This window comes from Chanodichthys erythropterus, chromosome 10 (assembly GCF_024489055.1).
Source record: "Chanodichthys erythropterus isolate Z2021 chromosome 10, ASM2448905v1, whole genome shotgun sequence".
Taxonomy (NCBI): domain Eukaryota; kingdom Metazoa; phylum Chordata; class Actinopteri; order Cypriniformes; family Xenocyprididae; genus Chanodichthys; species Chanodichthys erythropterus.
Window position 1 is genome coordinate 593,438 of NC_090230.1, and position 22,857 is coordinate 616,294.

Below are 22,857 nucleotides of genomic sequence, written 5' to 3' on the forward strand. Positions count from 1 at the left end.
TTCTGTCTCAGTTAACAGAATATTTCAGCAATTTGGACACATTCATATCAAAGATTGGTTGTAAAGTTGTTTAATGTTAATCGGCTTTATAAAAATAATACTAAAACCAAGGCCTTGAGCTTTTTCACAAAAGGGAAAAGAAAAAAAAACATGTTCAGCCTGACCAACATGCAAAAGCAAAATACAAATATAATGTTCTCTGAAAAATATGAAATGAATCACTTTTTAATTCACTTTCAGTGAAAACCTGGAAATGTTTCATTTCTCATACAAAAGACAAACTGAGATTTCCAGTTGTAAACATTTTGAAAACTATCTACACACACTGCTGGTTTACCAGCCACCAAATCCTCCCCTGTTGGGACGATAACTGTCTCCTTGGAACGCAGGATTTCCCTGCCAATTCTGGATGAACTGAGACCTATGGAGCTGCTGTGCATCCAAGCCATAGCGAGCAGCCCAAAGGCCTGATGCAGACCCCTGTGCCAAATTGTTCCACGTCATATGCATGTTATTACTAGGCAAGAATCCTGTCAAGACTGGAGGTCCTACCACTGCGAGATTGTTGGAAACCGTGCAGTTCAGAAGAGGATGTCTGATTCCAATAGCACCATTGTGAGATACAAATCTAGGGCAGTTCAGACCCATAGATCTAGGTGTAGATGATATTAAGCCACTTCCCTGGAGTGCTGGATAAAAACAATCCATGCCATATCTAGAATTGCCAGGTGTGGGAAGAAAACCTCTGCTCCCACATTGGTTCTTGACTGGTGGATCAAAGGAACTAGTATTGACCACTGCTGTCATCGGGGGGTTCTCCAAAACACTGCTTCCATTGGATGCTTGACCACTATTGGATGCTTTGCTCCCAGTATTAGGCGTGTCTGACCGAGTGTCCATGGAGCTTGTGCTTGATTGTTCCCAATGTTCTGGATTATTCAATATATCGCTGGCATTCTCAGCTGCTATGATAGGCACAGCTGTAGGTGTGGCTGGTTTGAAGCTACACGGCGTTTCTCCGCTAGCCATGACCATTTCACGGCTAGCTTCAACAGAAGATGCCAACTCTGCATTTCCAGAAGCACTGCTCAATGGAGCCCCAGTGAACATTGTTGGGACAGCTGATTCAATTTTGTTGGAAGTGCAGGAGACTAGTGTCTCCGATAGAGTAGCTGACAGACTGTGTGTTTCCAAGGAGTACTGAGGATAGGAATCTGTCTGATCACCAAGATTGAGGAAACTTTGGTGTGGATCGACTCGAAAAGAAGTTTCACCTGCGTCAGACTCCACAAGCATCTTGGAAGCCTTGAATTGAGAAATTGCTTCACTGAGAGCTTTAAAGTCTAACTGTTTTGCCATATCGCTGGTTGCTGTGGGCCCAGGAATTGTGTTTGCTTGGTCTTGAAGAGAGGGTTCCGAGACAGGAGGGTACGGATCAGTCGCAAGTGACGGGTGTTGGTCTGTAACAACATGGCTCAACTTAGTTGTGACAGATACACTGTTATCTGTAGAGTCCTGGTCCGAGTCCATGGACATGCTATCATCTCTCACTACAGGGACAAGAGAGAGGTTACAGGCCATCAACAGTCAGAATTTCAAATGAAATGCAACATTTAAATAGTAGGTAGGAAATTTGAACCATAATTTTAAACAAAGATTTAATTTTGTTCTACAAAATTTTTCCTGATAACTTTTTTGATGGAAATAAGTTTTATTTCTAGAATATACCATTAAACGTGGATTCTGGTACACAGTGGTAGACAACTTTGGGTACCTTAATTGACCATTTTAATGGTCATTTCTACATTTCCAACATGTCAGTCATTCTCCAAACACAATACATCATCTGTGCAAGTATAGACATCCTTATCTTTACTGTCAGCTCATCAATGCTATTTTGGTTTTAATGAAAGCTAACTGCCTTCAATCCACTGAGTTTCTCCTGGCACTCTGGATACCTGCTTGAAATCAGGTCTGCCCTGGACAAAAAACTGACCAATGTAACTTGCATAAAGGCATTTGGTAATCTTCTCCATGAACTTCATAAAATCAAGTTACTGAAAATGCAAAACTCCTATCAAGATTCCTTTCAATAGTCAAAGGCTGTAAACACAAATAAAGAAAATCATGCTAGTATGGAACGGCATGAGGTCAAGTACAGTTCTCAGCGTAAATGAGTACACCCCCTTTGAAAAGTAACATTTTAAACAATAACTCAATGAACACAAAAACAGTTTCCAAAATGTTGACAAGGCTAAGTTTTATATAACATCTGTTTAACTTATAAAATGAAAGTAAGGTTAAAGATATAAATTAGAGAACAAAATTTTCAGTTTTACTCAAATTAGGGTGATGCAATAATGAGTACACCCCACTGAAAGTCTCTGGAGAAAAGCTAAATTTTAGACTACAAATGTCTAATTTAACAAGAATTCAACCACAGGTGAGTCTAAAAATTCATTACACAGGTGTCCAGCAGACAGCTGAATATAAAAGGGTGTTAAACCCCCTTCCCATTTCATGCTGTCAGCAATGGTACCACATGGAAGAGAAATGTCACAAGAAAATAATTTCTTTACACCAGAAAGGTGAAGGCTACAAGAATATCAGCAAAGCTTTACTTATCAGTCAGAATACTGTAGCAAAAGTGGTACAAAAATTTTAATTTAAATTCAAAAACTGCAACCATCTCACAGAGACGTCCTCGGAAATTAACACCTCGACAGGAGCGTCTTCTGATGAGAAGGGTTGAAGAAAATCGGCATGCAAGTTCACTGCAGTTATCTAAAGAAGTAGAAAGTCAAACTGGGGTGACTATTTCCCGTGACACAATACGGTGTACACTGCAGAGAAATGGAATGCATGGGTGCCGTCCACGAAAGAAGCCTCTCTAAAGCCCAGGCACAAAAAAGCCTGCCTAGAGTTTGCCAGGGCCCATGCTGACAAAGATGAAGACGACTGGGACTCTGGAGTGATGAGACCAAGATAAATGTTTTTGGAACTGATGGCTTCAAAACTATGGCGTCGCAAAGGTGAGGAATACAAAGAAAAATGCATGGTGCCTACAGTGAAACATGGTGGTAGCAGTGTCCTTATGTGGGGCTGCATGAGTGCTGCTGGTGTAGAGGAGCTGCATTTCATTGATGGCATCATGAATTCACAGATGTACTGCTCTATACTGAAAGATTAGATGCTACCATCACTCCGTGCCCTTGGTCGTCATGGACTTTTCCAACATGACAATGACCCAAACACACATCTAAGGCCACTGTTGGATTTCTGAAGAAGAACAGGGTGAAAGTGATTCAGTGGCCAAGTCATGTCTCCTGATCTGAACCCAGTAGAACACCTATGGGGAATTCTGAAGAGTCAAGTTGAGCATCACTCTCCATCTAGCATCCAGTCTCTAAAAGAGGTCATTCTTGAAGAATGGAAGATAGATGTTGCAAAATGTTGCCAACTTAATGGAATGAACCCACGCCTAGAAGACTTGGTGCTGTCATTAAAAATCATGGAGGCCATTCAAAGTACTAGATATAGTAGTTTTTGTTGTGGGGTGTACGCATTTTGGCATCACCCTAATTTGAGTGAAACTGAAAAATGTGTAATCTAAGTTATATTATTAACCGTACTTTCATGTTATAAGTTAAACAGATGTTATATTAAACTTAGTCTTGTCAACATTTTGGAAATTATTTTTGTGTTCATTGAGATATTGTTTAAAATGTTACTTTTCAAAGGGGGTGTACTCATTTACACTGAGCACTGTATATGATGGCAGAATTTTCATTTTTGGGTGAACTATCCATTTTAACATATATTTTAACCATGTCAATATGGTATTGTCTATGGTACTATACGGGTTGTACAGTTACAGACAACAAAATGGCTACCAGCATGTTGGTGGACAAAATAAATAACATTCAGGTTCAAAATTATTGGCAAAATTCAGAAATTACATTTTGCCAATGTTTATAATGCAAAAATAACTTTAATGCACGTTGTGTAATGGACATGTTAAACCTCAATTAAAATTAATTTTGTGGTTTGTAAAGTTATTGTACTAGGCTTTAGCATCTGTCATCTGCTTTAGCTCTGATGCTATTTGCAATTATTTATTTTCATCTACCATAAATGCAGAGCAAGTTTAAGACAAATTGAGAAAGTTTGATCAAAATATATTTATTGGAAGAATTTTGTATGTACACAATTGAATTTTTTTAAACCAGATACAAAAGATTTTATTAATGCCCTATATTTTAGGGGTTATTTCTTTTCTTTTTTTTTTTTTTTTTTGTAACAGTTACAGTTATGGGTCCAAATACAAACACTTTTCTGTATTTACACACTAAAATAGAACACTTCTTTTCTTTACTTTGTGTTTTTAAGACATGTATAACATTCTGGAAACTTTTAGACTAATCAAAATCTTCAGACAATGGTCTTCACACCTGCAAAAGGTTACACACACAGGGTTCAAAACAAACACTCGAGCCAAAAGAGTAAAAATGGGCTTTTGACAAGTAAATGAAACAAGTTACTGGCCAGCTGGCAGGTATATTTCAGTAATTGCAGCATAATAAATGTCTTGGGTGTCTTGTTTGGAGTGTTTTTAAATCTGGAGCATTTTCTTCCTTAGTTTGGTTCGCTAAGGCATATACGAATATGGCTATCATGCTCGGATCCGCATCAAAATAATCAGTCTGAGATCACTATATAAAATGCAATTTATCAGTTAGAGGGCGGCTGCTGTGAGCAGAATCCCTGGACATAAACAGGTTGCACTCAGGCCAATGAGAAGTCTCACATGTGACTTGCATAAACGTATTTTGGTGTGCTTTGTTTGAATTGTTGCCTTGTGAAAGTGAACCAAACCAAAGAAAAAAATGCCACATGATAACAATTTGTCTTTGTTTCAGAACAAAGCAAATTATCTACAGGTCTACTAAGAAAACTTTAACATCAGTTTATCACCACAAATACATCTAGGATTCCCGTTTATTTTTATTTAGGCATGAATACTCCACATCTTAAAGAGGCTATATGTAAGAATTTAAATGTATTAATTCCTTTTTATTGTCAATGTGTGAACAGCTTGTAATGTAACTTAAATTCAACCTTCCCCGACTTCCTAGGTTGTCTATGAAAGCCTGTAGACTTTATTTTTATTTGAAGGACTCTGGTTTTGCCAGGAAAATCAAAAGGATGTGATTTTTACACTCCCATGAGCCTCTCTTCTGTTCAGTGGCACATGAAACCATACAATGTGCCTAAAGAGCCATTCTGTACTGTAATAACAATGTGTCATGCAACAAAAGAACGAAAAAGAACTTCACTGCAAGAATATCAGGGCCTTGAATTGCGTACAGTCTCTTATGAGTTACGTGCGCAAGTGAGAGAACAAGCATTAAGTTACTGGCTGCAGTTCACTTAACGGCCACCGGTGTCACTAATAACAAGGATTTCTGAATTCTACATATAGCCCCTTTAAATACCAAAATTAATATATTTGGAAGAAATTCACAACGTCTTAACATTTCTGCGACAGCTGTTGTTGGTTCATCTCGTATGAAAACAGTTATAATCCCATTATTATTAGGACAAAAAATATAAAGGATAAAAAATATTTGATACAGTTTCAAGGTACTTAAAATTTTACATTCATTGGCAAGTGTGGTTACAAAAATGCCATGGTTATATTCGGCGGTGAATGTATACAAAAGACCTGTTGATCCCAAAGGTAAACAAGATATCTATTGGGTGTTCATCCATGTCCTTCCAATCCTTTCCTCAGCCTTGCTTTCTATTGTGGTCATTATTATCATGGCATAATGCCACTGTGTTTGTGAGCTGTTTTTGTTCAGTACCTGTTTTAACTTTCAGAAAACACCATTTTGTCCTGTTATTTTCTATTTTGATTGTTCATCAGTTCATGGACATTACATGCATTTCCTGGACTTGGAGTCATTGAGTTTTAGCTGGACTTGCCTCTATGATGAATAATAAAGGTCATTCAGGAGACATGGAAGGATCATGGTGGCAGCAGATCGACTGGGATACTCATTAAGATTCCACGTACAATCACAACGAGAGCAAGACGTAGTTTTGATGTTGTCAGACGGTTTTACCACAGAATCACTTACATGACGCTGGATCAGGAGTGGGGTAAATCTCAGCAGATGGAATGGTGTCCACATTTTCTCCACTGGCTAAACTGCTTATTACAAACTTTACGTCATCAACATTGGCAATAACGATGCCACTGCTTGAGTAGTGGGGAAACATCTCAAATTGGAAGCCTGTTGGACAGGATTTAAACAAACATTACTTTCGTCATATGCATTCACCATACTTCAGGCAAGTATAGTTCCATAACCATAAATCATGCTTTGAATTTACCTTTGGATAACAATTGATAAATACACTACAAAAACATTCTAAAATAGCAAAATGCAGCCTCTGGTTGCTAGAACAGAATTTTGAACTATGTATTCTAAATAGGGGTGGGACAAAATATCGATAGGGCAATATATTGTTGTCCTTCTCTGTGCAATACGAGAATCGATACATTGGTGCCAAATATCGATATTCTAATTAATAAAATAAGGCGCTCTAAAAGACTTCCCTGCTCCCAGCGTCGCTACTTCAAAACCGTGCTCAACACATGAATGAGGGGAACGTGAACATTAGTTAACTAGCCTAAGAAAAAAGATTTTAATGGGATGGCAGACAGCAGTGAGAGTAAAATAATAGATGCCCCAGCCCCGTTTAAGTTCAAAGTCTGGACGCATTTAGGCTTTTATACAATTGATGTGACAAATGTAGACATCTTTGATGTTCTTCACCAAGCAGATATACACAGATATACATTGGAGCATTTGAAAGCAGGTGTCTATCAGCGGATTCGTCTATCAGCGGATATATTAGGGATCCGCTGACAGATGCCTGCTTTCAACGCTCCGTGTGAATCTGAAAGTGCTCGGTGAAGAGCATCAAAGATGTCCATTTACAATATGTTTTGGAAGCGCTGATCATTGTAGCATACGTGTCATATACATATGTTAAGCGTGTGAACACACAATGGCCAATCAGGTGTTTAAGAATCCGCTCAATAGTGCTCAAAATATTAGGCTATGCTGGTATCATCACATTTTTAACATTTTAAAATACCCAATTCCGTACCTTTGACAACACTATTGCCAGGTTTATTTTGAGGAAGCTGGTAAACACTGAGATGTTCCCAGGTTTAAATAAAAGAGGTTGGTACATTTATTTAAAACAAGTCGATAAGCAGTTGACTTAGGCTAAATGTATCAGTTTACACGCAACGAAAAGTTTAAACTTTTAAAATGTATATGTATATGTATAAGCATACAATGTTTAATTTACCTAAAATGTTAAAATTTAATTTACAGACTGAAAAACTTTTTGAGGTTTGGATGTGGATTGTCAGAAGGCCATGGTTGATAAGGCCAGAACACCACCTACTCTTAAGTGCCATGGGATTTTTAATGATCACAAAGAGTCAGGACCTCGGTTTAACAGACACTGCTGGTGATACTCTGCAACTGTGGTGTGGCGGTAATCACACTGTCAGGCACAGCCCTACTTATAATGCAATATGCAAATGTAACTCACTAGGGTTTATGAACAATAATACAGTCCACTTATGTATTTAAATTGTCAAAAAGGTCTAAGGGCACCTGTGAGAAATATCAGGTGTCGTTGCTTGATGAATCTTGCTTGCAGATCCACTAGACAATCAAGGTCAGGTGCTCTACGTGATGGAGTGTCACAGTCATGGTACGACAGGATTTCCACAATATGTCTCTTCTCATAAGAAGTGAGGATCTCGTACAGGTTCAAAGCATCAGCTTTAAGCCTGGAGACAGAACAAGCAAAACATGGTCATGGTGAGTTCTTGCAGTGCTATCAATCATGAAGATGAAGGGGGTGGATTCCAGAGTGATTTATAATCAAGTTATTAATCAACATTTAACCTTCTAAATATTAAATGATTTGAATGACTTCTTCAAGCATATGTTAAAGCATTTATTTTACTTTCCTCCTTCAATCACTAGAGAATAATGAGGAATATTGTCTAAACTTCATACTGAGTGAAAGTGCATGTTATCAGTATGTTTTGGGAAATTTTTCTGAGCTCAAGCAGCTCAGACCTTGAAGAAGCTGTGTATCTGTGCGTGTCAGTATCCATAGTTACAGGTCCTGACTGAACAACTGGTATCCAGGCGAGATGAAATGACCATCTTTTAGACAAACTGGAGCCTAGAAATGCTGATATATGACCTTGGTGGGTCACTTTGTGCCTAAGCCAGGATCCTTGTGTCATCTGGATATTCAATGGAGATATGATTCTGTCTATCAGTCCATGTGTGGAGATTTTTTTGTATCTATTTTATCTATTTCTTAACCAATCAGAATCATTGAACCTGACATACTGTATGTTAAGAGTATAATTGCTGCTGTTTTGAGAATGTATGGCAGAGCGGCCTGCGAAAAGAAGTTTTGAGTGGTGAAACTGACTTCTGCTGATGAAACTGCTAACTTTTCTTCAGTAAATTTTTTTTATATAAACTGACTCCGGGTCTTCATTTATCATATCTGGTCCTTGGGTCTTTAACTGTAAAATCCCCTACAAAGAAAAATAGTTTGTGTCACTATTTTGTAAAAACGGTTGATGGTTTAGAGGCAAACCTGCTGTGCTCTCTGAGTTTCTTGTGTGATTTGAAGTGTATCCTCCACCTCCAGGGGTTCTGAGGAGAGTTGAGCTGCTCAATGTGCTGAAGGATATCTTGAAGTTTCTCTAAAAACAGAAAAATGGCTTAGCTGAAATGCTTGTTAAATAGCTGAACAAACCTAACGACAAAAAAATCTATTTGCTTGGATACCTGAAAACATCCTGAAAATGAGTTACCTGCTGTGATGACTGCTGGATTCAACACGTGCTCATCTGACACAATGAAACCCCCAGACTGAAAGAGTTCATTGTAGGTGTGGTTCTGAATGTCACTCAGGTTGTCTACACCAGCAAAGCTCACAGATGGATGCTTCTTCAAGGAAACTAATGAAGGTATCTATGGGTATAAAACACAACATCTGGTATTTTCCATTTACGGAACTGGTTCCCAAATTCAAACAGAATCAACTTTTTCAACAAATCCATTTTAAGCGCTGGGCTGCGACTTACCTTGTGAACCTGTGTGGCGATGTCCATATTCTGAATGATGACCAGTAGTTTATCTTGACTACTGCTTTTTTCAAGGAAACTATGAGGGTTACACTCCAAATCCCCCAACTTTTTCAAATATTCCTGTTACAAATATCAGTACAAGGTTAGTATGTCTTAAGTTTGACTTAAGTTTAAACATCCATCTCAATTCGTTTAACACTTGACAGTAAGTTTTACCAACAATGGAGCTACAGTTCCACCTTTTCAAGTCAGTGAAAAATGTATGCCTATTTGGCCATGTTTACACCTACTACCAACATCTAATTTCATGTAGACAGCACTAAATACAGGTGTAAAGCTGGTCCAAAAACAGCAGAACAAACCAGTATAGTTTGAAGAGTAAACTATATGTTTTCACATAAGAAAGATGTACCTTTATTTCCCAGCAGACGTCACTCTCCTCCTCATCCATGGAATGGATGTAGAAGTGAACTGAATTTTTCTGAACTCCTTTAAGGATCTCCACTAGGTTACTAATCACCTCTGGCTGTAGCTGATCAATGATACTGCTGATGGCGGAATGTGCGTGTTCCATCGGGGCGACTTCAGCTGGCACGGCAGGGTGTGCCATTTGCCCCTCCACAGCTTCCGTAGTCTCAGCAAACAAACTACCATTCATCTCATGTGAGCTTTGATGGAGATTATTAGAGATGTTTGTTTCCAGGGTCTTTTGGCACACTGAGTCCTGCTCTAATGGACACATTTTTTGGTGAGGTTTGTGGACATCAGGTTCAGGTAAACTTGACCGATGTTGCCGTTGTGTCATTGAGTCAGGTAGGGCAATAGAAGGGGAACATGGTCTCAGAGATGACTCAAAAGTGTTAGGTTTAGTGGTTGAAGATGAGGAAGCACAAGGATTAATGTTGGAGGATGTATCAGGGACATTTGAAGTAACTTCTGTCGCAGAAGACGATGAAGACACAACTTCTTGAGCTGCAAGGGGTCCACTGGCATGATGGGAGTCTATGAACATCTTCAGACTGTCCTGGAAAGAGCTGATGTAGTTGCAGACAGGAAATGGAGTGTTGAAGTTTGAGACATAATCAGAAAGAGGTAGAACTGCAGTCTGGGGAGGTTCTCGTGAGCCCTGAGTGCTTAAGCAAGAAACATAATAAATATTATTGCCCCTCAAGAGCTGCTCAACCTCACTGGAAAAGCCAGAGATTTGCTCATCGACTATGTGGTCAACTTCATTTGCAGGACAATCACTAAAAGTGGTCACAGCAGCAGGAACAGGGTCTTCATCCTCAACCTCTGCTGCAGTCTGTACATCCAGATCCACTACTATGTTGCTGCTGTCAGGCTGGTAGGGGGGTGAGAGATCTTTCTTGTCAGGTGTGGTGTGTGTAGATACAACTGGGCTCTGAAGGAAACGTGGATCTTCAGGATAGTCCATCTTTCTTTGGGAATATCTTTCTGTTTTCAGACCTAAGCAAGCAATAAAGAAAATTAAGATTCTAAAAACTATAAACAATGTACATAAACATCTTCGCTGAGGTTTACATTTTATAGTTTATTTTTTAACATCTCGGTGTAGTACTCATTCTCAGAAACAGTGTTAAGTGTGCATTATTGATATAATGAACATATTATATATATATATAAATATATATATATGTACTGAGTTTAAGGTGGTGTCTCACTAACCAGCTTAAGGTAACTTGATTTGCGGCTGGAGGTCATTCAAACAAATTAAGTTTCCCTCCAACTACGTATATACAGCTTTCATGTGGAAATGTAATGAAAAATCATCTAGAAAAATCGGCCACAGGGTTCAAACAAAGGTAATTTCCTTTAATACCCTGATATACTTCAAGCAAATCAAAGAACAAACTGGTGTGACGTAATTTCAAACAAAATTAGGCCAAAGTGAAGCGTGTTGTTTCGGGAGTTGGATATTCAATATTTCATTATGTTAGAACTTCTACTGGGCTTCTTAACTAATATAATAATATAATATAGTATAATTGACCTTAAAAATTTTTTTTTTTTGCAGATATTGACTTGCAAAATCATTATTAGACATTTTTACGGTGTTCTTCACTTCTTCATTAATGACTTTACCTGTGATGGGTATTAGTACCCATGGGATTGTCTTTTCCCCGAGCAGGTTAACGCCACGCTGCTGTCCACCAGAATCTGAACAAGGGCTAAATGCTTCTAAACTACTCAAGCTACCAGCGGTCTCCTCCTAAAATGGCAAAAAAACATAATCAAAATCCATACCTGGACTTCATGGCTTTTTAACCAAATTACTGGAGAAATGCAAACTATCATAAAAAGAAACAATACTTTGGCTAGATGCAAAACTAGCAACTATTATTTAAGTAAAGAGCATATACCAGGTACAGTAGTATTCAAATATTTGCTCCTGTTTTTTGATTTTTAATGTGGAAATGTTGAGTTGCTTGAGCACAGTGATCTACCTCAAGACAGTCAGTTCTCTCTGGTTCATCATCCATGAATCTTTTCCTCAGGTCAATGTCACGGTCAGTCGGGAGGCCGAGTCTTAACATGCTGTCGAACAGAGCGGCGTCAGAAATGTCCGTTGTGTCCTTCACCTCTGTGTCCTTAGGTGATTCTGTGGTGACTCTGGTCAGGTTGTCTATCAACTTAATGACCTCTAGCGCCCCCTGGGTCTTGTCTTTGCGCAAGTCTGTGTCAAGACTGATCTTTCCAAGGCTGTCTAACATCTCCATGACTTTCAGCGCACTCTGAGATTTGTCCTTCCTCAGGTCTGTGTCCTGAATACCGACACTGCTCAGAACATTGGTGAGACGTGGAGTGGACTGCCTCTCGTCTGCTGATGAAGGAGAGCATTAAATTAATGACTGAAAGCAACCTGCATACAGCTATAACCAGGGTCTGAAATTAACATGGGCCGAAGCCACCAAAATTAACAAAAATGCCCCCAAATTCAAGATAAGGAATGCCACTGCACAATTACACTATAAAAAAACAACAGAACAAAAAACAGCTGTTGCGATTATGGTTGTTGCGCTTAAAGCAAAATGTGTAAATTAAAAGTTAAGTGTTGATTGTGACATTTAGATCTGCTCATGCTGGATGACATTTCTTTTTATGCATTTTTCCAGCATTAAGCATTATAACCAATCACACGTTTCTGCTGAGTTTATGAATTCAATCAGAAGTGTTTTGATTAGTCACTATTAAAAACATATATTTATTATGTTTATTATCATTATGTTGGGGAGGAAATCCAAAATATGGAATAATTTCAAGAGGGTAAAGGATGACCCCAAAAAGGTGATGCAAATGTTCAACTATCATTAATCATCTTCAAACATGGATTATCATTTGAAGCATGTTAGTAGTACCCTAACGTAAACCATTTTACATGGCTGCTCACTTTAACATTAACTTTTATAGATATGGGCAATTACTAGACGCATGTATATCCAAGTGTTCGCGCAAAGTATGGAAGCTAAATTAGTGCCGCGCTTTACTGCATGACATTTAACTTAAGGTGACACATCCACTATACTTCGGAGATGGCGAGTGTCAGCTTCGTCAATTTCATCTTTGCAGCCAACACTGATTCAGAAAACACTAGCTTATTAATAAATTATTAAAATGTTCATACAGTCTCCTTTTTTCCGACACATTCACAATCATTACTTTTGCAAACTGGGAATTTATATTTTAAAGCTCATTATTATGGTTTAACTATCTACTGTACTGTAGAACAATGCTAATGTAACGACTACCAGCCGACGAGGAAAATCTTCAGATGGGGCAGCCCTAAAAGACAACACAGATACATTTAATAGAGTAATTATAAAAACTGCCCTAAATGGTAATAAGTCAGTTGAAATCAATCCCAAGGGCCAAATACTGGAAATGCTATTTTCTTACCCTGGCTGTTACACAATTCAAATGCGAATATTCAATGCAAACAAGATTTTGAATAGAACCTCTGCACCAATAAACTTAAAATCAAGCTGCATCTTTATTCTATGTCTATTTCACAAGATTGTCCTCACTCGCCTCACCTTCCCTGAATTCTTCATTGGGTTGATTTCTCTGTCGTTTTGAGCTTCCTTCAAGGGCGTCAAGATCTACCTTCCTCTTAAGTGCACAGGTGTCCTCCATCACCTCTGGACCTCCTGCCTTTCCTTTTGAGCTCTTCTTGTTCAGCTGAATGAGCTTCAGTAGCTCTTTTACTTTTTCTGGGTTATCATGAGGGGGTGCTTTCTCAGCACTCAGGTTGGTCTGAACCTGGAACTCCTCCACCTTCTTCTTCACGTTCTCCAGAACCATTGCAAACACGGCAGGGTTGTAGATGTAGGGCCGCATGAAGGCCTCCCAGTTTGTCTTCTGTCTGGGTGCAGGGAAGAGCTTTTCCCTGACATCCAGTTTAGGATCGTAGTCTGTCCTAATGCGCTGTATTGGTTTGCCTTCATGGAGGTTTGTGAGGTAGTCGTAAACCTGCTGCTCTATGGTGGCGCTGAGGTCAGCAGGAGGGTCACTACGAGCCTTGCTGAGGGTGTAGTGAAGAGCGGAGATGAACAAATCATGCTGGGGCATGATGGGACCCCAATGGTCTGATGACACAGGCTTGCAGGGAGTTGATGCTTTACAAACACAAACAAATTGAAATTAGTTTCATTACTAAATAATACAAATTAAGATAAAAAATAAGATAAAAAAAAGATTAGATCAGTGACTGAGACTTGAGCCTGAAACATACTCTATGCTAATATGAAAACGTAGATTTTAGCTTTTCATACATAGTTGTGTTCTGAATGCCAATATCGGTTTCCATTTAAAGTTGAGAATTTAACTAGTGTGTAAAATTGGAATGTCACATTAAACATTTGCGAATGAAACAGCATTTCCACCCCATGTTTAAGGGAAGAAAACTGTTATTTCCTGGAAAATTAGCTCAAAATACCTGAAATAAATATTAAAGTTGCTGCAATCAGGGAAAGAAACTGTGGCTCTTTTAACCTACATCATAAATGACAGATGAAACACAAATGCTATCAAGTTATATTGAAATAAAAAAAGCCTATAAATTCTAAAAATGTGCATAAAAAAATCTGCCAACAATTGAGGTGGATACACTTTTTATAACAAGACGACGTGCATAATCTATGATGGAAACACAATTACTGAATAATTCCCTCAATGCGCAACAAAAAACTGGTAAGGAATGGTTCCAGTTGTGCTTCCACTTGAGCCTGGTACAGCACAGCACAATTACAAACCATTCTCAGACCGTAATTCTCAGCACGGTTATGCTGAATCGTGCTGGTAGAATACGTGAAATGATGTCGCCAACCAGGATTGGTCACTTGTTTGTTGCCTGGATACCAGTTTCTCTGTAGCTGGCTCCCTTCAGAGCACTCTATTTGAGCGACGTAAACACAAATAATAATAAGAAATATATGATCATCCTCCATAACGCGGTCATTATTTACATCTCATATCATCATTAAATCGCTGAGTTACCAAGGCAATGACTGACTCTTTTGTATTTCATTCCAAAGAGCGGACGTTGTCAGCCCCACAGTGGAACATGAAACCGTAACCGTACCAGTTGGCCTGGATCAACACGGAATGGAAAGGTTATGCAATGAGAACTGTTCAGCCTGACGGTGGAAAAGCGGCTTATGCCTCACCAGATTGGTTAACTGGACTAACCAGCGGATCAATTATTATAGCATATCAAATGTTGGTTTGGTGGTTCTGAAATAATCAGAAAGATTTGGTTTAATTGCCTCCCAGAAGTGTCTCTCATGATTGTGCTCACAAACACCAGCAACCAAACTCAAGAGAACATGACAGTGTTTACTGAGTTTCATCTGCCGCTCATTCATGATGTAAGGAAAAAAGGGCCATAGTTTCTTCCCCGACTGCAGCAACTATATTAAAAAGATTTTGCGCCAATTTCACAGGAAACACATGGGATGGAAATGCTGATTTATTCACAACTGTTTTGTGCGATATTTCAATACTTCACACGTTAAATTCACAACTTTGTATGGAAACATGGCTATTGGTACTCACTACTATAATTTTTGTTACAGTAAACTGTTTTAGTTTGAAGAGAAGCTGGCTGATCAACTTAGCTGAAATAAGGTAAACTGTGTTTATGACAAGCTACATGAATGATAACGTATGTTTAACAGCACAGACATTTGAATCTACTTCCTTGAGTTAATGAAATTTATTTTTGCCACACTATGTGTGTTAAACGAGACAATGGGTTTGCAATATTTTGGCCAAGCATTCACGTGTCTGCATAAAATATGTTTCTGGCTTTTAAGAAGGTGCACATCATTTTAACCATGTACATCTCTCCAAATACTCACAGCTCTTTAACAAGTCTCGCTTCTCATGGTAAATAAAAAGTGCTTGTATACAGGACATTTTCCAACCGCCTCGTCGCTCTATAAAATCAAAGACATTTGAAATATTTCAAAGCTTGATTTTTTTTTTTCCAATGACATTTCACCATCATTAGATCATACCACTTGAGTTGGCCATTTGACTGCCAGAAAGCAAGAAGAGAAAACCTCTGTCCTTCACCATATTCACCAACACCTGCAGTGACAAGACAACACTCAACTCCTATACCAACTGCCAAAGCAACATGAGTCAGGATTAGACGCCCAATATGAACACTCACCAGACCCTCTTCCTCCAGTTTCTGCAGCAGTGCAGTCAAACTCTTTGGAGATTTGTCTTTCTCCACCACGTCAAACAGACTGCAGAACATGCCACTTTTAGACACTATAAATACAGAGACATTATTTACATTATATTATCACATCTCTACAAGCACAATCAATGCAACTTTAACATCCCCACAATAATGCTTAACCCTCAGGGGTCTGAGGACTTTTGGGGTCCTGGAGAAGTTTTGACATGCCCTGACATTTGTGCTTTTTTCAGTTGTTCATAAACATATTGATGGAAAAAGTGTCATTATACTGTATTCAGCACAAACTATGCTACAATAATATGCGAGGAACATGTATGTATATGTTTGTATTTTTGAAGGAATAACGTTTATGCATGGTTATTGAAAAAACAAAAAACTTAAGTCACTGAAATAAAGCCAAAAAATATATGTGTTCACAAGACTTCTGGGTATTGGAGGTTGTAGACTAGAGTTTTTGCTTCAAAATGAGGTAAAAAAAATTATGCTGCCTGCTTGTTCATATAAAACAATAGAGAGATTTAAATTTTCTAAAACATCTTTGGGTCAAGAAACAGTATGCGTGGAGGCGTGAATCATCATGAATAATGGGTGATTCTCACCCGAGAAGACAAAAGAATCGCATAAAGAGCTCTAATGTCCTGCATAAATAATGAGCTCTTTCAGTCAGGTAGGCTGTGAAAAAACCCTCTGTTGATCATGTCTCAAAGCTCATCATGGTGTAAAGTATTCTTTAAAATATAATGCATTTCTGTGATGCAAAGTGTCTGAACAGTTATGTTACTTCTATGGCATTTCATATAGGCTTTAAGCTTAAAAGCATGCACATTTGGAGAAATATTTATGGATTCTCATATGTTTGTCAATTTTCTACACAGTGGAGTAATATTTATTCAATATTTATTGTCCTCACTGTGAGCGCTGGATACTGTTTTCAATTCATACTTGCAGCCGGAGGGCGCTCTGTGCACCTTTAGTCCACAAATTCATCTAAAGAAGAACAGGAACCAGGAACTAACAGCATGTCTTCTAGAGGTCGCTAACCATGGCTTTAACATCCAGATAAACACTTTTTAAGACAATAAATACACGATTGAGACGATGTATACAAGTATTGACTCAGAATTTGCGTCTAAATAGCGCTTGTTCCGTGGGAGTGGCCGCATTAGCGGATAATGAGCTGAATCACGGACTTCTGACATGGCTCTCTTTTCATACAGATTACATAAACAGAATTTTTGTTTTTGATTTGACTTACAAAATTTAAAACCTGACAAGTCAGCGTTTTTTTTTTTAGACAAGTCTCATTTTTTTGTGATTAGTATTCACTAAGTTACAGTTCATTTTCTGAGAACTATCAGATTGGACTTTGTTCAGAGGGAGATGAGAGATCACGCATCATGTTTGTTTTCTTTATTTTGCAAAAAGCACAACATTTTGTTTTTACTCTGAGTGTACACAAATAAAAAGATATTCCACAGATTAAAATGGTGTATAGCTTTTAATTGTATGTGCAACATTGACAGAGTATTTTGAGTCTCTTTCACACTGGTAAGAAAAAAAACGCCGGCGTGACTGCCGACCCAAGGGAGTTAAACACTTATGGCACATTTTTTCTTTTTTAAAATATCACAATAAATATTGTATCATGGACTTTACACTGCGTTTCAAATTATTATGCAAGTGACATCAGTAAGTTTTCAGTAGAATAAACATTCAGATTTTAGTTTTTCTAAGAAAATGTTTGTTTATTTATCCACGTCTTTTTAGATAACTGGTATCAATCTCAGACAAAATAATTTGCCAGGTCTATGGAAACGCTACTTTGAGGTTGTTCCACATTATTAAGCAAGTCACAGTTCTCATGCAATATGGGGAGGAAGAAAGATCTTTCTGAAGATGAAAAGCATGAAATGATCCAATGTTGTGCAAAAGGCATGAAAACAAATAATATTGTGTAAAAACTGAATGGAGATTAACTAATCATCATAAGTGATTTAGAGCACAGCAGAACTCGGTCAGATAAAGGCTTATTAATGAAAGTTGCGGTCAAAAAATTTATTGTATTAAAAAGGCACCTATAAAAAAGCCAGTGTTGAGCAGCAAACAGGTATTTGAAGCTGCTTTTTATTCTACTGAAATCTTACTGATATGTCACTTGCATAATAATTTGGAATGCGGTGTATACCAAGGGATTATCGTACTGTGAGATTTTGATATCGTTACATCCCTAATCTATTCCAAATTACGTTAGTTATGATGTGAACACTGCATAAGCTTGTTGTTTTGTTTCAGGAGGAACTGTAAAATGGCTGCTGTTTTGGTTGCGGTGCTCATGACTGGCATCTGTCTTACTCTGCATAGCATGAAATAGGGCTGTCACGATTCCTCGATTAAAAAGCAAACTGTTTAATTATGTTGTGGTTATGACAATATAGTATAGTACAGTTAAAATAAAGTTGTATTCATTGGCAAAATGTTAATGTTAGTAGCGTTACACAAGCTGTATTTGGAATAAGTACAATTTCGGTGGAAATAAAGCTAACAACGTTAAAATTAAAACAAGTCAGCCATGTCAGGCTTATTAACAGTCCCAAGCTTTACATATGCAAGTTAAATTAAGGTTATCCTAATGCTACTTTATGAGATTCTTACATTAAGGCATGAAGGCAGAACTAGCAGAGACGGCTCTCTTTAGTCATGCATTCACTCTTCCAAGAAGCGTTGCTTTTTTTTTTTTTTTTTTTTTGGGACAGCTAAAAAAGGTGTGATTCTCATGATTTTATTCAACGTAACCCTGTTCAAAGACCCACCCCCCAAACACTTTCTCATCATGTCTATGCAAATCGTCTCAGGTTACGTATGTAACCATAGTTCCCTGAGAACAGGGAACGAGACTCTGCGTTGCCACGCTTTGGGGAACGTCACACGTGACTCAGTGTCTGAAAAACCAACTATCCAACAACGCCAATGCTCATTGGCCGGCGACAGCCTATGACGTCATGGGGCGCGACCCGGATGTATAAAAGCGCGCCCGCGGGAGCAGTCATTATCCATCGTCTTGAAGGGACTGCCCAGCAGGCCGCCTGAAGCATGGCAAAGGAACACAGAGTCTCGTTCCCTGTTCTCAGGGAACTATGGTTACATATGTAACCTGAGACGTTCCCTTTCGAAGGGAACTCAACTCTGCGTTGCCACGCTTTGGGGAACGATATACCAACGCCGCCATGATTAAGGAGAGTGCCTGCCAAAAAATATGGCTGAAACAAAGGTCTCAAAGCAGTTCTCGAACTGCTCAGCAACTCCCCCTCGGGTCACACCAGGCTGTCAGTGACAGCGTTCCCTTTGGCCAACAGCCCAAGCTGAACTTCCAAAAGGCTTCAACCTTTCTCTTTCAACAAATAGAGCCTAAAGAAATCGCTAAGGCGTCCGGGACCCACTTTCCCGAAGGAAAAAGTGGTCCCTTTAAGGGAATGTGGCCAAGGAACCAAAGGGAACCTCGGCCAGCCACTCTTGAGGGGAACGGGGTTACCCTCATTGCCACCAGGGAGGCCGACCTGGTCTTCTAGGGGAACAGACTTAGTCAAGGCCAACCCTGTCTGAATACAGAGCCTCTAGAATGCATTCTTGAAGAAGAAAATAGGTTAGAGTGACTGCAGAAAGGCAGAAACCAACTCAGACCCACGCGTAGAGACGGGCATCCTGGAGCGCAGAACTCAGCTGAATGCTATGAACCCTCATATCGAGGGGAGATAATCCGCTCACCTAGGATCTACCCAGTGCTTAACGCACTGAGGAGGCTGTGCGCTGAAAACCCTGAAAGGGGAGCACAAACCAGCCTGGGGCTGATCCTTAAGATGGGGCCAGATGAAGGCCCTACCACCATAATCAGCTTAGGGAGCTAAGCACTATTACAAACCCAACCCCAAGGGGGAAGCGTAGAGCTCACCTAACAGGTAGACTATGCCAAGAGCACATAATCATGGAGGCCCGGAAGGGACTTACAACATGACAACAGAAGTACACTTCAGAAAACGACCCGTTTTATGGTAAAACGCCTCTCTGAACACCTGTCTAACGTACAGAGACAGATAACTTCCATGGCAGCCAAGGAAAGCTGCACAGTGCTCCTTAATAATCCACCCAACACAATCCGACAAGCAGTGTACTCAGTAAAAAACACTTCTTACTCTTTAAACAAGAGGAGTACAGCGTACGCCAACACGCATTAAGGAAGGCCTGGAAGGCCTATAACCTCAAACACGTGGCATCAGCTCGTGGTACTGTTTAGGTCCCAAGCCAGGTAAACAACCCGCAAAAGAGGGGGTTGAATCTACCACTTGGGCCCCTGGCCAGCGAAAGTGTATATGACTAGTTCTCAGAGAGAATACGAAGTGAAGGAGGTGCTCGAGCAGGCAACACTGGATCTCTGACCCTGCCTCTGAGCCTCGGCTCGAGGCGGACCAGAGCCTCCCGGTTGTCTGGGCCCAGAATCGGACCTGAGCGGTATGCACTTCTTAAATGCTGCTGAACGCGCCCTCGCCTCCCTAAACTGTCCAACGCCCGCCTCAACGGAACCGCCGAAAAGTTCAGATGGTGAAACCGGGGCAGAGGAGAGAGCCCTTCTCTTTCTCCCCGATGTCCGCCATGGTCAACCAAAGGTGCCTCTCCGTAGCCACCATAGCCGCCATCGATCTTCCAATCGAGGCGGCCGTTTGCTTAGTGGCACGGAGAGCCAAATCCGTGGTTTGGCGCAGCTCAGCCACCGCATCAGGGGACAAACCCTGCCCCTGATCCAGGTCCTTCAGCAGGTCAGCCTGGTATGCTTGCAACACCGCCATCGTGTGCAAAGCAGCACCAGCCTGGCCCGCAGCAGCATATGCTCTGCCGTTCAAACGGGGTTTGGACGGCAGAACCGGAGCCTTCAGTGTCGGCGCGCTACCCGTGACGAGATAGTTAGCAAACGTCTCGTCAATGGGGGGCATCGACACATACCCATGCTGGCCCAATTCCTCCACATCAGCGAAATTCCCCCGCTGATGCAAAGGAATCCTAGCCGAGTATGGGTTCTTCCATGCCTTCCCCACCTCAACATGTAGGCCGGGAAGGAATGGAAGGCTCACAGGAATTACAGGGATGTGATCGGAGAGAAACCGTTCGTCCAATCTGCCACGAACGGGCTCTTTCCTGACGCGCTTCCATGGCAGCTGCAGCCTGCCTGCAGCGCGTTCCACAACCTCCAATAATTCCACATATGCTGGACAGGGAGGCTTGGAAGAGAAAGAGGCAACCTCAGTCACTTCTCCCTCTTCCAAAACCATCTCCTGCTCTCGGGGGCTCTCAGCCAGAAGAGCACTCGCTCCTGGATCCGGTGATGTCAAGGAGATGGCATCATTGTCATCCAGAAGCTCATCCCTGCCAGCCGCTGCTTGAGGTTGAGAGACCGTGACACCTCTCTCAAACTTAGCGGCAAGCTCCACCTGCGACCCCCATGAATGCAGCCGCCGCTCGGCCTCAGCACGAGCAGGACCAGATCATCCGTTCTCATGGGAAAACGCTCACACAGCTCACAGCCAGTGTCCTCAAACGCCGTCCGTGCGTGCTCTTCACCCAGACATAACACACATAGGGTGTGAGGATCCTCTGGGGTCAGAAACCTCGGACAAGGACCCACACACTTCCTAAAACTTTTGCCCTCAGACACAGTTACCAAGATACTCACAGTTTCGAAATTTAGAGAAATCAGACAGCGGCAAGACACAGGCAGTCCCTGAAAGACGAAAAGATAATGACTGCTCCCGCGGGCGCGCTTTTATACATCCGGGTCACGCCCCTATGTAGTCATAGGCTGTCGTCGGCCAATGAGCATTGGCGTTGTTGGATAGTTGGTTTTTCAGACACCGAGTCACGTGTGACGTTCCCCAAAGCGTGGCAACGCAGAGTTGAGTTTTTTATATATATATATATATATATATATATATATATATATATATATATATATATATATATATATATATATATATATATATATATATATATATATATATATATATATATATATATATATAAATTTAGACCACTTAACTTTGTGATTGCTATCAGGATGTGAAGAGACTTTCAACCAGCATTACAAAAATGTTTTTGAAGCAAATCACCTAACGGTCGTGCATACCCTCTATATCGTGAATAGTTATTCATTATGAATTATTCAAATTTTTAAAATACATTTTAAGAATACTTTACCCATCAACCGTTTAAAATGCTCACTGCTGTATGCTCCATCAAAGAGTCACACGTACTGATGTAAACAAGCCCAAAGTACATGAGAAGCACGTAGCGGAACGATTGAAAGAGATGCGCTGAATGAAAGTGCACGTTCACTCTCTGATAGCAGAGGGCACTGATGGAACAGCAGAAATGCTGTAGTTACCCCAGAAACCCGTAAACAAAGCAGCTGTGCGAATGCTTCAAACAGCCATTCAGTTTTTTTTATACTCGTGTTGTTATTCATCACAGCACCAAATACTTAATATTTAAATACTTAATAGGTTATTTATTTTCAAACTTAAACATTTTTATATTTTAATCTGGACTACAACATGCCCTATAATGACTGAAAATGTTCTGATTATTGTTCATTAACACTAAGTGACATAAGGCTTCATTAGTTAACATGTTAATTCATTACTGACAATGAAAAATACTTATAAAGCATTTATTAATCTTAGTTAATGTTTAATAACATTACTAAATCAAAAGGTTGCAATTATAATTAATGGACCTGAGCTAAAACGAACAATGATCCGTTGTATTTTTTAGCTATTGTTAACAAAAAGTATTATATGATATTTCTGTAACAAATGTAGCTATTGCTCATTCTTAAATCTTAGTTAATGAATTAAATATTAAATAATAAGAC

At 39.8% G+C, this 22,857-nt stretch overlaps 1 protein-coding gene across 2 annotated transcripts in view; it reads right to left on the reverse strand.

Moving 5' to 3' along the window:
- Positions 1 to 64: 64 nt before the first annotated feature.
- The window catches only part of tasora (transcription activation suppressor a), a 44,707-nt gene continuing 21,914 nt past the window's right edge, over positions 65 to 22,857 (reverse strand). The window contains exons 11-23 of one of the 2 annotated variants that reach the window (XM_067395769.1): positions 15,906 to 16,009; positions 15,748 to 15,820; positions 15,589 to 15,666; positions 13,264 to 13,845; positions 11,677 to 12,050; positions 11,315 to 11,441; positions 9,624 to 10,678; positions 9,209 to 9,331; positions 8,936 to 9,095; positions 8,716 to 8,824; positions 7,704 to 7,882; positions 6,144 to 6,299; positions 65 to 1,550 (exon numbers count right to left, since the gene is read on the reverse strand). In XM_067395769.1, the coding sequence (XP_067251870.1) occupies positions 334 to 1,550; positions 6,144 to 6,299; positions 7,704 to 7,882; positions 8,716 to 8,824; positions 8,936 to 9,095; positions 9,209 to 9,331; positions 9,624 to 10,678; positions 11,315 to 11,441; positions 11,677 to 12,050; positions 13,264 to 13,845; positions 15,589 to 15,666; positions 15,748 to 15,820; positions 15,906 to 16,009 (4,337 nt within the window). In that variant the 3' untranslated portion in view covers positions 65 to 333. Of the gene's footprint in view, positions 1,551 to 6,143; positions 6,300 to 7,703; positions 7,883 to 8,715; positions 8,825 to 8,935; positions 9,096 to 9,208; positions 9,332 to 9,623; positions 10,679 to 11,314; positions 11,442 to 11,676; positions 12,054 to 13,263; positions 13,846 to 15,588; positions 15,667 to 15,747; positions 15,821 to 15,905; positions 16,010 to 22,857 lie in introns of both variants that reach the window. The other variant, XM_067395768.1, reaches the window with a different exon arrangement.